The 16,312-nt window shown below is 39.6% G+C and overlaps 1 protein-coding gene across 1 annotated transcript in view; it reads right to left on the bottom strand.

Moving 5' to 3' along the window:
- TMX4 (thioredoxin related transmembrane protein 4) overlaps positions 1 to 1,616 on the bottom strand; it is a gene marked incomplete at both ends in the record, with an annotated part of 39,192 nt that extends 37,576 nt beyond the window's left edge. The window contains one exon of the mRNA XM_080716167.1: positions 1,450 to 1,616. Coding sequence (XP_080572293.1) covers positions 1,450 to 1,616 — 167 coding nt within the window. The remainder of the gene's footprint in view (positions 1 to 1,449) is intronic.
- Positions 1,617 to 16,312: the final 14,696 nt, after the last annotated feature.

Raw genomic sequence — 16,312 nt, 5'->3', positions numbered from 1 at the left:
TGTCTGTAGCTTTAATAGTTTCACAGATTTATTATAACAAGGGCGTCTCATTTAGTGATCTAAATATCCCCTTTGCAAACAAAAGTGAAATGTCTGTTTTAAGGCATGTTCTTTGAGCAATGTGATTTGTTAAGTGACACAATCTTTGGCTCTGATCTCACAGTGAGTTTTTCAATCCTAGGTATCTGCCTGCAATCTAAATTGAAAGAATCAAAATTTGGGCTTGGATAAATAAAGAAGCTACTCTGAGTGTTTATGTTCTGAATGAGCAAGTGTCAAATATTAGTGAGTAAGCATTTATATTGCCTAATAGCACAGACTACAGAGATGTGGTCTCAGCAATTATTTCTCTATTCTTTATTTTCCATACAACATGATGGTCTCTCAAGCCTATTCAGTCCCCGGTCAATTTCAAGTCTTCCTTCAAATGATCACTTCCTGGCTGTTCAACTTTTTTTTTTTTTTTTTTTTTCTTGCAGTACTGGGAACTGAGTCCAGGGGCATTCTACTTACGAGCCACACCCCCACATCCCCAGCCTTATTTTTTTTATTTTAAAACAGTGTCTCACTAAGTTGCAGAGGCTATCCCTGAACCTGCTATCCTTAGGTCTCAGCCTCCCAAGTACTGGGATTATAGGCACATGCCACCATGCCCAGCTTTTCAAAGCAAATCCTTTGCCTTCTTCTAATTCAAAATACTGTTTTCCATCCTTTATTTTTTTATTTTGGTACTGGGGGTTGGGGATGGGTCCCAGGGCCATTCTACCTCCGAGCTATCCCTCCAGCCCAATGTTTTATTCTTTATTTTTTGAAACAAGGTCTCACTGAGTTGCAAAGGGCCTCATTAAGCATCCTCTTTAAGCGAGAGAAACATAAAACACTGTTTAACTTCTATTGTTGAAAGGTCAATGACCTTTTATGACATCAGCACAATTATGATATCTACCCAAAAGTCCTACCTCTAATAATTCTAATATCAGCATTTACTTGTAATCTTGTTGTAAAACTTAAAATAAGGAAGGCGCCTATGTTTATGTTTTGTTTTCACAATGACATCTCAAGGTCTTCCAAATAAAAGAGACTGCGCTATCCGGACAAACTGGTCTGCCTCTCAGTTCTGCCATGACTTATTCAACACCTACCTTAACTAGCCTGTGCTTGGCGTTCACAACGCACCTCGTGCAGGTGAATGCCTGTTCTTTCTCCTGTACATGCATATTTCTACCTCTGAGCTCACGGTTTTCTTGCATTTCCCCCCTGCTATCTCCTTCTTTTGGCAAACTGCCCATTCCACACCTGAAGTACCATCCCCAAGGTGTGAGCCTGGTGCAGGACGCGTCCATTGCAGAGGCCGCCGGGGGGTCGGACCCGCGCACGCGCAGAGCGAGCGCCCGGGCGGCGGGTCCCGGCCCCAGGTCCAGCCCGGGGCGACCGGGCGGGCACACTCACAATTTCAGCATCCACTCGCCCTCCATCACCAGCGTCCAGTTGGAGGCGGTCATGGGCTGGACCCGGCTGGGCTCCGCCGGCAGCGCGGCCTGCTCGGGGCCCTCGGTTGCCGTCGCCGCGGCGACCCAGGCGGCCAGGAGCGCCGTCAGCAGCGGGCCGCCCGCCATGTCGGCGCGGAGCGGCGCTGCCCGCGGGGCTGTGGCCGAGCGGCGGCGGGGCCGGGCGTGGGGCCGCCCGCTGGCGGGGGCTTTCTGTACCGAGGAGCGGGCGCCGAGCCGCCCCGCCTCCGCCCGCCGCGCACCGGACCGCGAACGCCACGCCGGGCCGCACGCGCGCCTTTTATAGGCCTGCGCCGCGAGGCCACGCCCCTCCGTCCGGCCCCGCCCCGCGGTTGGCCGGGACGTCGGTTGCTACGACAACGGCAGCTCCTCCCCCCGCCCACCCCGACAGCCTCTTGGAAACAAGATCCTAGGTGATGGAAGATAAAGCGCACGCTGCTGGCTGGCAGCCCCGGGCCAGGGCGCTCGGCCTGTGGGGTTTCTCTAAAGAGAAATGTGGCCGGTGCTTTGAAAACCCACCGTTTCTTCAGTAGTAGCAAGAACAAGGGCAATGGACGCGAGAAGTCGTATGGTTAATGGAAAATGGAGGGACAGGGTGAGCTTCTCGCTAAAAAAGAACATTAAGTGCTCTTTGCTTATAGACATTGAAGCATCGCCGCCTAATTGAGGATACTGATGAAACGAGAGGATGTAATTATGTAATGGTGCGTTTAAAATATGTACATATTTGATATGTAAATATATAATTATGTATACTATATAAAATATATATTACATACCATATAAATATATAATCATACATATAATATGCAAATAAATAAAATAATATGTATATACTACGTGTGTGTGTGCGTGTGTGTGTGTGTGTGTGTGTGTGTGTGTGTGTGTGTTACTGGAGATATAACCCAGGGACATTCTACCTCCAAACTATACTCCCAACCTTGTTTGTTTGTTTGTTTTGAAAACAGGGGCTCCTAGATTGTTGACAGTCTCACTATGTTGCTGAGGCTGTCTTCCAACTTGAGCTCCTCCTGTTTCAACTTTCCAAGTGCTATTTTTAGTTTTCTAGAAACTTAAAACATGGGCACTAACAGATAAATTGAATCAATTTAGTATGACTATCCTCCTGTGGTAGTACAGTAGACCTCAGATTTCTCTTAGCTACCGTTTTGTCAGATCTGAAACGAGAGTAACCTTAAATGATTTCCAAATCTCTTTCTAGATACACGCTAGATGAATAAACACTTTTGGACCACCACACCCTGAGTATGTAAGATTGATTAAAATCAGAGCGTGAGAGAGCTTTTTCAAGTTGTCCTTTATGAGCATTTATGGGGTGTGCACAGTATGAACTCAACAGTGTGGTTAATAGATCCTGGAAACGATGGGGTTTCTCTCCTGGGCTTGAAATAAAGACAGCTTTACAACTATGAGCACATCAGGCACTAGCAAGCAATCTCCAGTCAGTGGTATAGGGAAGATTAATTTTGCTCACAGAGAAAAGTTTGCTTGAATTGGGTGTTAATTAGTAGGAGATAAAGCTTACTCTTGATAAGACCCAGCTCTTATCATCAAAATATAACAGAGTTTATAAGCTATTGTAAATTTGAGAAACATCTGGGCAGTGAATATTACTAAGACACATTGTTATTGTATACGGGTCAATCCTAGAAAGTCAATGGAAAACATTTTACTGTGCTTATAAAAAGAATCATAAAATCCGGGCGTGGTGGCGCATGCTTGTAATCTCTGCACTTGGGAGGCTGACAGGAGGATCGCACAGGTTCGAAGCCAGCCTCGGCTACTTAGTGAGACCCTGTTTCCAAATAAAATATAAAATAGGTCTGGGAGTATAGCCCGGAGGTAGAAAAGCCTCTGGGTTCCACCCCTAGTACCACCAAAAAAAAAAAAAAATCATAAATAGGACATTGATCATTCTTTTAGTGTAGCGTTTTGGTATAGGATGTTTACTGGCATAAAACATTCTTAAAACAGCATTTGATAACAATTACTACTAATTTTGTTGAGTGCAATAAAGATCATATAGCTGTACTTTTTAAGTTCTTATTGGTTATAAATAGTAAAATATTTATGAGTGAAACAATATGATGTTTAGAATTTGCTTTAACCCCCCCCCCCAGAAACAAAATGTAGGGAGTAGCACTGAAATTCAGTGTTGATGTTCATCTACTGTTATGAATGTTGAGAAGTTTTCAAATGAGTTGTAAAGACAAAGCATTTAATCTGGGTGTGATGGCACACATCTGTAATCCGAGTACTTGGGAGACTGAAACAGGAGGCTTGCAGGTTGGAGGACAGAAAGCCCCAGTAATGTAGTGTCAGCAACCTAACAAGACCCTGTTTCAAAACGAAAATAAAAACAGCTGGGGGTGTAGCTCAGAAGTAGAATGCCCTGGGTTCAATCCCCAGGACCACGAAAGAGAGAGAGACAGCCTCTAAGACACAAACGCCCTCAGTGCTGAAGCAATTCTGCCTCTGATACAAATTGTATGTTCAGGTATGTTCTGATACAAATTGCATTTCTTGGCCTTTGGGTGGAGGAAGACAGAGAAGGAAGGTAACAATACAGCAAGTATGTGCTACAAGGACTTTGCCATGAAGGAACATAGACCAGAATAAAGGAGCAGTTACTGCTAGACCTCGATGGTAACCAGGTCTTGACACTTACTAGCCATGTGATTTAAAGCTACAACTTGTTTACACCAAGGTTCTGCTCAAATGCAGGTTAGTGAAAGGAGCTGATCTCCAAGGTATAAGCTGCTCTCAAGATGGTGTAAGTACATGTCATGACTCAGAAAGGGTTATTTGGAGGCCAATATATATTTTGGTTAGCATGACACACAGTGTCCTTTGCAGACCAACTTGGGTTTGCCCACCTTACATCCCGCAGCCCGTGCTCCAGTAGCACCAAGCTGCCCCCCGCCCAGCTCCCAAACACACTGTTTTGCGATGCCTGCCTGCCTCTTCATTCTGCTTGCAGTACTCTTCTCCAGTTGCCTAGTGAACCATTACTCTGCCTCAGTCATGTAGTTTACGTCTTACTCAAATGGCCTGAGTTACCAAGCTGCCTCCTAGACAGTAGGTGTCCTGGACCATTCCCTGGTTCCCAATGACCTTCACATAGGTATAAATTTTCCTTATGCTAGCCTATTCAAGTTATCTGTTGCTGCATAAACAACCATCCCAACACTCATCTCTCATGGCTGTGGGGGTAGAAGGCCTGAACTGAGCACATGTGTCAGCGTGTGTTCCTTCATATGGTGACAGCTGCTGAGAGTCTAAGGACAGAGTTACAGTCCTTTGCATTCACATCTGCCACCTGGTTCAGGATTGTTGGGACAGCCAGGGTCTGCTCAGGCATCTCTCTTATCCCAATGGTCAAACAAGGCACTGGAGGCCAGCCTAGACTAAAAAGGGAAAAGAAGTCAGATTTTCTCCCTTAACACGAAGCAGCAAAATATAAATTGTGGCCATTTTTGATCTACCAACAAATCACATAAAGCACACCTGATGGCACATGCCTGTAATCCCAGCAACCTGAGAGACTGAGACAGGGGAATCACAAGGACAAGTCAACCTGGGCAGCTTAGTGAGGCCCTGTCTCAAGAAAACAAAACAAAACAAAACACACAAGATTAGTACTGAACCTCTGTGGTGCAGTACTCTTGGCTTCCTCCCCACACCATGCATACAAAGTCACTGAAAATATGGAATTGTCACTGAGTATAATTTAGCCTTTTCTGTGGAAGCACATGCTTAATTTCAGTACTTGAGAGGCTGAGCCAGGAGGATCACAGGTCTACAGCCAGCCTCAGCAACTTAATGAGGACCTGTTTCAAAATAAAAAGCAAAATAAGGCTAGGGAATATAGCTCAGAGGTAGAACACCCCTAGGTTCAATGCCCAGAAGGACTACCAAAAGGAATTATGTAAAATCATGATACAGAACAAAGTAGGAACTATCTCTTTCCTTTTGAGTTTTGTGAGTAGGCCCCTATGAGATGCTTGTTTTGGCAAAAGATACTGGAGAGAATAATTTTCAAGCTCTTGGGAAGTCAAATGGTTTGATACCATGGTATTTACTCAAAGGACTTCACAAAATTTTTGTCAAAAACTGTTCAAAAAAGTTTCAAAAGTATGTGGTGAAACTCATGTAAACATCTCTCTAAGGATTAGGTAGTTTATCTTTTGTATTTTGAACCATTTTCCCCTTGAATAATGGGTGTTAGAAAATAATTTTCAATAGAGATAAAAATCTTATATTCTAATCATGAGAGTTTTCAATTACATAGTTACCAACCAAAGACTTGAATAAAATCGTTTACTTAGTTGGGATTTGATATCAAAAAGATAATTGATGAAAGATAAATAGATTACATTTTTGTCACAAAACTGGAAAAATACGGTATAGAAATAGTAATATACAATGGTTTTCCTGTGGAGGATGATGAAACTGATACGGAAATATTAAATAAAGTAAGCAATGCTGTAAAATTAGTCTATAAAGTAATAATAGTACAGGAATTTAATTACACAAACAGATTTGCTAAATGCCTTACAGGAACAAGAGGTGGAAAGGAAAATTTAAATAGGACACAGTAATATGTCCTAGAACAGATGGTAGAAGAAACCATGAAGGATGGAAATAGACTGAAGAGATTTAGGCAAATCCAGGTTTGGTAAGCCTCTAAACATTGACCTTAGGCCCATGTCTTGATAGGAGGAAAATAGCTAAGTTTTTTCAGAATAAATAGGCTCAGGAAAAGAATATCTGCATGTAAGAGAAACACAAATTAATTGTCTTCCTATACACTAATAATTTTAAATGCAATATAGCAAAGATTCTATCTAATAGCAACAAAAACTATTTTTTAAAAACATGGGGAACTAATACGAAATACAGGAAAACAGCTAGAGGAATTTATTTGGCATAGACGTCAGTTCTCCCCAGTTCATCTTTAAATTGAACGCAGTGTCCTTCAAAAATTGTATCTTAGAACTTAGTGCTTAAAACTACCCAACATGAGTTTTGAATTGTAGCAATGATGTAGGTCTTGGTCCCACTAGGTATTAAAAGTCACTATAAAGTTCCAGTGAAACAGGGGAGTATTGGCATAAGAAGCAGCAAATAAATGAATCAAAGTTAATACCCAATATATATGTTTGGAGGGTGTGTGTGTGTGTGTGTGTGTGTGTGTGTGTGTGTTTGCGTAAGGCAATATATCAGACTTAGGCTACAATAACAAACAGCCTCTAAGTCTCAGAAGCTTAACTCAACAAGTTTCATTTCTCTGTGATGAACACTCTACCTTGGATCAAAGCAATGCTCTGCAGTGAAGCCGTCTACCAGGCAAGGCGCATACACAGTGCACACTGCTTCAATCTCACAGCTCAGCTCTCTCAACATGACACTTTCTCCATGGTCATAGCACAAAAAAAGAAATGTCTGACTGCACGAAGCCTTTGCTCTCTTACTTAGGAGTAATGCACACCAATTTAGCTCACAGTGCTTTAACCAGAATAAAATCCTGCCTAACTGAAACAAGGAGGAGGTCTTTCAAGGAAACTCAATATTAATTAATGCAATATTATTCACAAATGACATTTTAACTTAGTAGGAGAAACTGGACTAATACAGTAGTATTGAGACAGTTTCCTTTTAATCAAGAAAATATATGTATATAATACAGATTATATACATATACATATATGTATATAATGCATATACTATAACCCCAAATAAGTGTCAGATTTACAAGTTAGAAAAATCCAGGGTTAGGTATGTAGGTCAGTGGTGGAACATTTGCCTAGCATACATGAGGTTCTGGGTTCAATAACCAGTACCAAAAAAAAAAAAAATCCAGAAAGTATTATTTCTGGAAGTTCCTAACCCACTAATGATGAAAATTGAAATACTCTTGGAAAGTTTTGGAGAATAGTTTTGTGTTCATCTTTTAGGCAAAGCCTTCCTAAACACATTTAAAAAAAAAAATCTCTGGAAACTCGCCACACGATACAATAATAAAATAAAGCAACACAAAACTCAGTAAAATGGTCTGAAGTATACACAGCACATAAATATTGAGTAGCATGCAAAGTCAAAGTAGTTCTACAAATAATTAAGAAAAAGGCATACAGTCCAATAGGAAAATAGAGAAGATTGCCTACAGAAGTTGGCATGGTGGTGTAGGCCTTAATCCCAGTACTTGGGAGGCTGAGACAGGTTTGCAGATTCCAGGACAGCCTCAGGAACTCAGGTCCTCGACAATTTATTGAGATCCTGTTTCAAAATAAAAAGTAGACCTGGGAGTGTAGGTCAGAAGAAGTAATGAGATGGATATGGAACGCTATCCACCTATGCTGCTCATCAGGAAAGTACGTTTTACCACTACTGATAGTTTATTCGATTTCCCCCCATGATTTCCATTAGAGCTCAATTAACTGTGAATAGGACTAGCTGCCTAGTATTGTACAGTGCTCAATGGACTCTGCTCACAATTTCCTTTTTATAACTATTCACCTCTACTTGCCTTATAATTATACTCTTTGGTTACATGATATTTATAAATTTGTCAGGTCTGTATCAATTTTAAATTATGACTAAATGGAAACTGGAAAAGAAGTATATTTTATTCCATATCATCATGAATCTCAAATATGGCAAATTGTCCATAAAAGGAAAGAAAATCTATAATGTATAAAAATTACTCATAACGTTGGGCGTTCTTCAATAACTACCAGACCCGGATATGGGGGCATATCAGTTGGTGTATTTATCTTATTCATCAAATTTCATTCAGCACAAATCGTGCACAGGCCGGATGTTAGATTCCATGAGACAAGAGAGGAGAATCTCTGTTCTTCATGAGACAAGTACTGACTGATTTAAGTAACAGTAGACAGTGTTTAGAAAATAGTAACCCAAGAGCTGCTGGGCAAACCATTGAACAATGGCTAGATGAATGTTTACATATATAAGTGTCAGTGATCTAGAACATTTTAGCATGGGAAGACTCAGCATATACCAAGGAAGATATTGAACCTGGGAACCACTGTGATAGGTAGGTAGGAAGAAAACAGATTTGGGGAAAATGGCGACATAAGAAAGTATGAGAACTCTAAAGTGGGGCTGAGGATGCATAGCGTAGTAGGTAAAGCACTTGCCTAAGCATGTGCAAGGTCTTAAGTTCAATCCCCAGCACTGTCAAAAAAAAAAAAAAATGAACAAAAATTCCTTAATGTTTAACTTTCAGCCTATACAAACCAACTGAAAATCTCGACCCCGCTAATTATGAACAAAGGGCTCTTCTTGCCTTTTGGCACTTGAAGTTTGGGGGGTTAGGATCTGCATTTGGGCCCTTGACACATTTAGTCAAGATTTCTTTTCATTGAAGAGAAGAAACTGGAAGGGAACACACATGTCCACTGAGTTTACTGCTGTGTCCCACAGTAATAAAACACACTAACTAAGCCATCATTCCTCACGTGTTTACCCAGAGTCCACTTCACTTCAGAGATATCTTTCAGGAAATATCCCTTGATGTTTGAGCTGAGTCTTTCTCAGCATACTTAAGTCGTGTGTGTGTGTGAGTGTGTGTGTGTGTGTGTGTGTGTGTGTGTGTGTGTGTGTGTATTGCAGTACTGAGGATTGAACCCAGGGGCATTCTGCCTCCGAGCCACACCCCCAGCCCTATTTTTTATTCTTTATTTCGAAACAGGGTCTCACTGAGTTGCAAAGGGCTTCACTAAGTAGTAGCTGAGGCTGCCTGTGAACCGCCAACCTCCCATCGCAGCCTCCCAAATGCCAGGATTACAAGCACGTGCCACCACCACACCCGGCCATATAATTTTTAAACTTTGTTTTGTTTATATTTTGATGAAGGTAGCAATCAAGTGTTCACAGTGTAATAAGCATAATTTTATGTTTCTAATTTATCATTTATCTTTGTTCCTGTATCAAACTCTTCGCTTATTTTCATATAAAATTGTGAAATCCAAAGTTAGACGCAGATAAGCATTGACATATTTGATAATGTAGGCTAAGAATTTAACACCTTCAACCCAGGTGTGGTGGCACATGCTTGTAATCCCCGCACTTGGGAGGCTGAGACAGGAGGATCACACAGTTTCAAAGCCAGCCTTAGCTACTTAGTGAGGCTCTCAGCAACACAGACCCTGTTTCCAAATAAAATATAAAATAGGTCTCGGAGTATAGCCCAGAGGTAGAAAACCCCTGGGTTCCACCCCCAGTACCACAAAAAAATAAAAAAAGAGAGAAAGAATTTAACACCTTTAATTTTACCTAATATAATATTTTGGAATAATTGCTAAGTAAATGTGTACTGTGTTCCTGATAAAACCTTAGAAAACATTAAAGATAAATTCTATAAAAGAAAATACAACTAAAATAAAAGTTTACATTTGCATACATCATACAATTTAGCATATATACAATACATTAAAAATTTAAATATAGTTAAGATAGAGTTCACACAGCCTTCAACCTATGCACCTGTGGTGTGCTGGCAACTATTTAAAATGGATGAGTGAAGACTATACTTTCAGGGACCATTTCTATAGTTCGCTACTAGAGAAGTTTCTCTGATCGTGTAGAGTAGCCGGGCGTGATGGCGCACGCTTGTAATCCCTGCGCTTGGGAGGCTAAGACAGGAGGATCGCGCAGGTTCGAAGCCAGCCTCAGCTACTTAGTGAGGCTCTCAGCAACTTAGTGAGACCCTGTTTCCAAATAAAATATAAAATAGGGCTGGGAGTATAACCCAGAAGTAGAAAGCCTCTGGGTTCCACCTCCAGTACCACCAAAAAAATAAAATAAAATGGATGAATGAGCTAGTTTTCTATGATCTGTTTCCTCACCTTATCTGATTTCAAACTGTAACTTAATATTCATTGGATATTAAAGTTTCTGGAAAATATCAAGTGGTTCTTACAGTTTGGTATGAGACAACTCCAGAACCACACTGCAAACACTGATAATAGTATATTACCACTTAACAAATTGCTTACCCTTTACTCATGCTAAGTACTAATGGCATGGACTAAAACTTTAAAAGCACATGCAGAAATTATGACTTTAGGTGTGCATGTTGCATATTTATGAACTTAAAATGCTACAAGTGATTCAATCCTATGTTTTTATTAAACTTCTTTTCTTAGCTTATTTTTTTTAAAGGGGTTCATTTTTTTTTTTTTTTTTTTTTTTTTTTTTTTTTTTGTCTTTTTTGGAACCGGGGATTGAATGCAGAGCACCACATCTGCAAAACAGGCGCTTTGCCACTGAGCTACATCCCGGCCCCTATTAAACTTCTTTTAAAGTGTTTTGCAAAATATAATCAAAGAACATATATATTATTAGGTTAATTCTTTTCTTTTTCTTTTTCTTTTTTCTTTTTTTTTTTTTGCAGGTCTGGGGATAGAACCCAGGGACATTTGATCTCTGAGCTACACCCCCTGCCCTATTTTTTATTCTTTATTTTGAAATTGGGTCTCACTGAGTTGCAGAGGGCCTCACTAAGTAGCTAAGGCTGTCCGCGAACTGCCATCCTTCAGGTCTCAGCCTCCGGAATGCTGGGATTACAAGCGTGCGCCACCACGCCCGGCTCAAGTGAATTCTTATAGGTGAATATAACTTGTACTGAGTTACTTCTTGTACTCGCACCCACACACACTGACACCCACACACACCTTTGAGTTTTTAAATGACTCAGTTTAGTACAGGTGGTTGGGCTGTGGCAAATGATGCTTTTTCCAACATAACTGAATGTTACTTTTTTTAATGTTCCCTGGCAGATTTCCAGACTGCTTAAACCCTAATGAATCATAATATTACTTTTTCTCAAAATGTACTTATATAAAAGACAACATGTACTTTAAAATAACCACAACAAAATATGGACCATCTTGTCAAGTTTTCAGCTTCTACCTTTTTAAAATAAAAATAAAAATAAGTCTACCTAGCTCTTAAAAATACTTGTTTTCCCATACCAAAGGCCAGAATACTTTTAATAGTATCAACAAACTAGTTTTTAAGATGCTTATTTTGAAAAGATAAATATGTTCTCTACTGATGCTGTTTCACGCCATGTAAATTAGAGAATTTTATCAAATCATTTAATATAATTAAATTACTCTTCTATAAACTAGGAGTCTTTAAAGCTCTCAGTGGTTAGAGGAACTAGGGAATAGAAGCGACCTCAAACCCTGAATTTGAGCAAACAGCAGAAAACCCTCCTGAGAGAAGGTACACAAATGTCCAGACTCTGCTTATGTGGTAGGTTTAAAATCCTGTTGACTATTGTGCAAGAATAGCAACCAGGTCTTGTGTTACAGATTTTCATTGCACAACTACTGTACCACTTGTGGGACATGACTTTGTGCCCCAGGGGACATTTAGCAATGTCTGGAGAAATTTCAGTTGTCAGTGGGGTCTCGTGGGTAGAGGTCAAGGATGCTACAAACATCCTATCATAACAGAATAGCACTTCCACTATAAAAGCCACAATGTCAAAAGAAACCTCGTCCGATACCTAAACAATTACACACATGTCAATCACACAGATAAAGAAATGAACCATCCTTAGCCCCATGAAAGCTGCTCACCCCGCCCTCCCTAGTCCTAGGACCCTGATCCCTTCCGGAGGTCATCTCGGTCTCTACTTAGGTGGCAATTATTTGCGGGCTTACCTTCATAGTTGATAGTTCTTGTCACTATTGGAAAACAGTTTTGCGTGTCTTCAAATTTTAATGAATATGATTTTTAGGTGACTGTGATACTTTTACCAGACATTCATTAGCATATTTCTTCTCTGCTCTAACATTATATCTACAAGGCTTGCACATTTCAGTCAGTGGATGTAGCTGTGTAGTCTTTTAATTAAAGTGTATGCATACTATTGCATTGTATAAACATAACATACTTTATGTATTTAGTGTCATCTAGATTATTGGTGTGTAGATTGTTTCTTGTTTGAGACAATTCTGGCATGACCCTATGGGTAGATGAGCTCTGTGATCCATGAATACCAGTTCTTTACTTATACACATATGGTGGGCATACTAAATATTGGGGAATGTACGGTTTCAATCTTATCAGTACTAAATTATTTTCCAATATAGTTGTACCAATTTATAATTCTCCCAGTAGGGTATGAGAATATCTGCTGAATAACATTTTCTCCAATATTTGCTATGGTAAATTCTTTAAACCTACTGACTTGTTGAGTCTGGACTGATATCTTATTGGAATCTTAAGTTATATTTATCTGATTATTAATAAGATAAAAAAATCCTTACAGATGTTTATTGGCCAATTCTTCCTCTTTAAAGATGGATCAGCTGAGGGCTTTTGCTCATTTTTTTTATCATGTTGTCTCATATTTTTTTATTAATTTATAGGAGTTTCTTACATGTTCTTGAAACGAATCCTTTGCCAGTCACATGTGATTATTTTTAACTAATTGAATGGTATCATTTTGATTAAAATGTACCACTTTGCCATAGACCACTTGTTTACTTATAATTTGATTTCTGATTTGTCTACTTTATTTCATTGAGCTTTTTGTCTTCTCTGTATTCTTACTATATATATATATTTTTTTTTGGTGTTTTGTTTGTTTTTTTTTTTTTTTTTTTTTTTTTTTTTTTTTGCTTTTGTGGTACTGGGAAATGAACTCAGGGGCATTTTACCTCTGAATTATACTCCTAGCCCAATTTTATTTTTTATTTTTTTTGAAATAGGTTCTTACCAGGTTGCTGAGGGTTTCACTAGGTTTCTGAGGCTGTCTTCAAACTTGTGATCCTCCTGTCTCCATCTTCCGAATACTGGAATTGTAGATATGAACCACTGTGCTTGATTCTAACCTGCTTTAATTATTATATTTATGATACACCTTGATATCTGGTAGAGAAAATCGTCTGCCTTGGTCTCTCTGTTTTCATGGGTTCCTTGGGCATCGTTTATTACTTTTTCAATATACATTTTAGAATTCTTTGATTTTGGTCAATTATAAAACCAACTAAACAACCCACCAAAAACTTTGGAATTTTTTTTAAATTAAAATATGTATGTAAATAAAATTGCAAGAAGTGATATTTTAGCAACTTAGAGTTTTCCAATTTATCAACAATATAGAGAATTCCTTTAAAAATACCACATTAAGCCAGGTGTGGCGGCACAGGCCTGTAATCCCAGTTACCAGGGAGACTATTCACTGGGCCTGGGCAACTTAGCTGAGATCATGGGTCAATAAAAATAAATAAAAAACAAAGCTATCATCCCAATAACTGAAGGCTGAGACAGGATGATTGCAGGTTGCAGGCCAAATCAGGTAACTTAGCAAGACCCTGTTTCAAAATAAAAAAGGGGTTCGGGTATAGCTCAGGAATAGAACAATCATAGGTTCAATATAGAGTACCAAAAAACAAAAATGCTTTTTATTAAAAAATAAAAAGGGCTGTGGGTTTAGATCAGTGGTAGAGCACCCCTACCTTATTTAAAGTTTAAATTAAATTTAATTAATGCTTTCATTAAATTTTTACATTTTTCTCCATAATTTTTTTGTCATATTTACTGATTACTCTCACTTGGTGGTTTTTTTTTGATACTAGAAATTGAACTTGGATTAGGGCATTCTAACTCTTATCTACACCCTCAGTCCCATTTTATTTTTTACTTTGAAATAGGTTCTCATTATATTGCAGAGGGCCTCAATAAATTGCTGAGCCTAGTCTTGAACCTGTGATCCTCTTGTCTCAGCCTCCCAAATACTAGGATTACAAGCATGCTACCATGTCTGGACTCATTGCTCTTTTAAATAGTTTATTTTAAATTTTTCAACTTTTTCTATTACTTAAAAATTCAAATGACTTGGTACATACATGACTTGGTATATACACACACACACACACACACACACATATAGTGTATATGTATATATATGTATGTATGTGTATATGAATTCTATATACACCTAACTGGCTAAACCCTTAAAAACATTGTCTGCTCTTGTGTTGCAGGAAGTGTTCTAGGTCCTGGATTCCTGCCCTGTGATGTGCAGGCCCCTCTAGGGTTGCGGGGCCTATATGATGAATTTTCACCCCATATTAGGTAACCTTTCAGGCAAAGGTAAAGGGTTTCTGAAGATATCACTAAGGTCTCCAGTCAGTTGATTTTGACTTACTTAAAATGGAGTTTAGAGCCGGGCGTGGTGGCTCAGGCTTGTCATCCCAGCATTCGGGAGGCTGAGACTGGAGGATCGCGGTTCGCGGACAGCCTCAGCTACTTAGTGAGGCCCTCTGCAACTTCGTGAGACCCTGTTTCAAAAATAAAGAATAAAAAATAGAGCAGGGGGTGTAGCTCAGAGGTCAAATATCCTTGGGTTTCATCCCCAAACCCGCAAAAAAAAAAAAAAAAATGGAGTTTATTCTGGGACTAACCTAGTCATTTGAAAATGAAGGGAGAGACCAGGCACTCCATGATGAAAGAAAGGCTCTCGTGATGGCCTTAGGAAGCAAGGAGGCTCCCCGCATGGCCTCTGCCCGGGGCTGGCCTTCAGCAGCTCAGGGCCTCAGCTTTTAACTGCAAGAAACCAGTTTCTGCCAACAACCTGGGCAAGCTTGGAAACGGTCCTGAGCTACAAGGAGAGCACCTGGGTCAAGAGAGAACAGGAGCAGAGCGCCCATGAGGTGTGGGTTCACAGCCCACAGACACTGGGAATGATACGTCTTTTAAGCCACCAGGTTTTGGCTTATTTTAATTTTTTACAAATACAACTTTATTAGTAGTAGTAATATTTTCTGCAGTACTGGGGCTGGAACCCAGGGGCATTCTAACTCTGAGCTATACTCCCAGCCCTAATTTTTTATTCTTTATTTTGAAACAGGCTCTCACTGAGTTGCAAAGGGCTCACTAAGTAGCTAAGGCTGCCCAGGAACCTGCAATTCTCCTGTCTCAGCCTCCCAAATGCTGGGATGACAAGCGTGCACCACCATGTCTGGCTCTAAATACACCTTTATTCTAAGTAAATAGAGTTTTATATCTTCCTTTTCTTTGTCTTTATACTACTTATTTCTAATGTTATAGCAAACTTTTATTGAGAGAAGCAATTTAGTCATGATACCTTAATCCTTATTATAATATTTTGAAATCATATCTCCAACATATTTCTTAAGAATTTTGCAGCTATATTAATGACTAAGAATGATAATTTTCTTTCTTTTTTTGTGTGTGTGGTACTGGGGATTGAACCCAGATGCATTCTACCTCTGAGCTACACCCCCAACCCTCTTTTATTTATGTGTTTTTTATTTTGAAGCAGGATCTCACTAAGTTGTGGAGGGCCTCACAAGTTTTCTGAGGCTAGCTGCAAACCTAACATCCTCCTGTTTCAGCCTCCCAAATATTGAGATTATAGGTGCGCACCACTGTGCCCAGCTTTTCTTGGTGTTTTGATAAAAAGAATATGCTCATCTCTTGCAATGAATTCTCTGAAATTGTTGCATAAGACTGAAATATCTCCGCCAACCCCATGAATACTAGAAACGAATGACAAACCATCTACTCCTAGGGGAACAGTGAAGACTTAAATATGGTAGCTACCGGTTGTCAGAATAAACATGGTAAATATGCTAATGGTTAAAACACCCACCTACATCCAGCTAAACTTGTTTTCTCAGCAGACTGGCATTGTAAAAACATGCCCACAGAGAGCAAATGAGACCCTGAAGCAGTACGCTGTAAACTTCTTTGGCCACAGAACGCTTCTTCAA

This window comes from Muscardinus avellanarius (assembly GCF_963383645.1).
Source record: "Muscardinus avellanarius genome assembly, chromosome: 19".
NCBI classification, from domain to species: domain Eukaryota; kingdom Metazoa; phylum Chordata; class Mammalia; order Rodentia; family Gliridae; genus Muscardinus; species Muscardinus avellanarius.
This window is presented reverse-complemented; position numbering and strand designations above follow the sequence as displayed.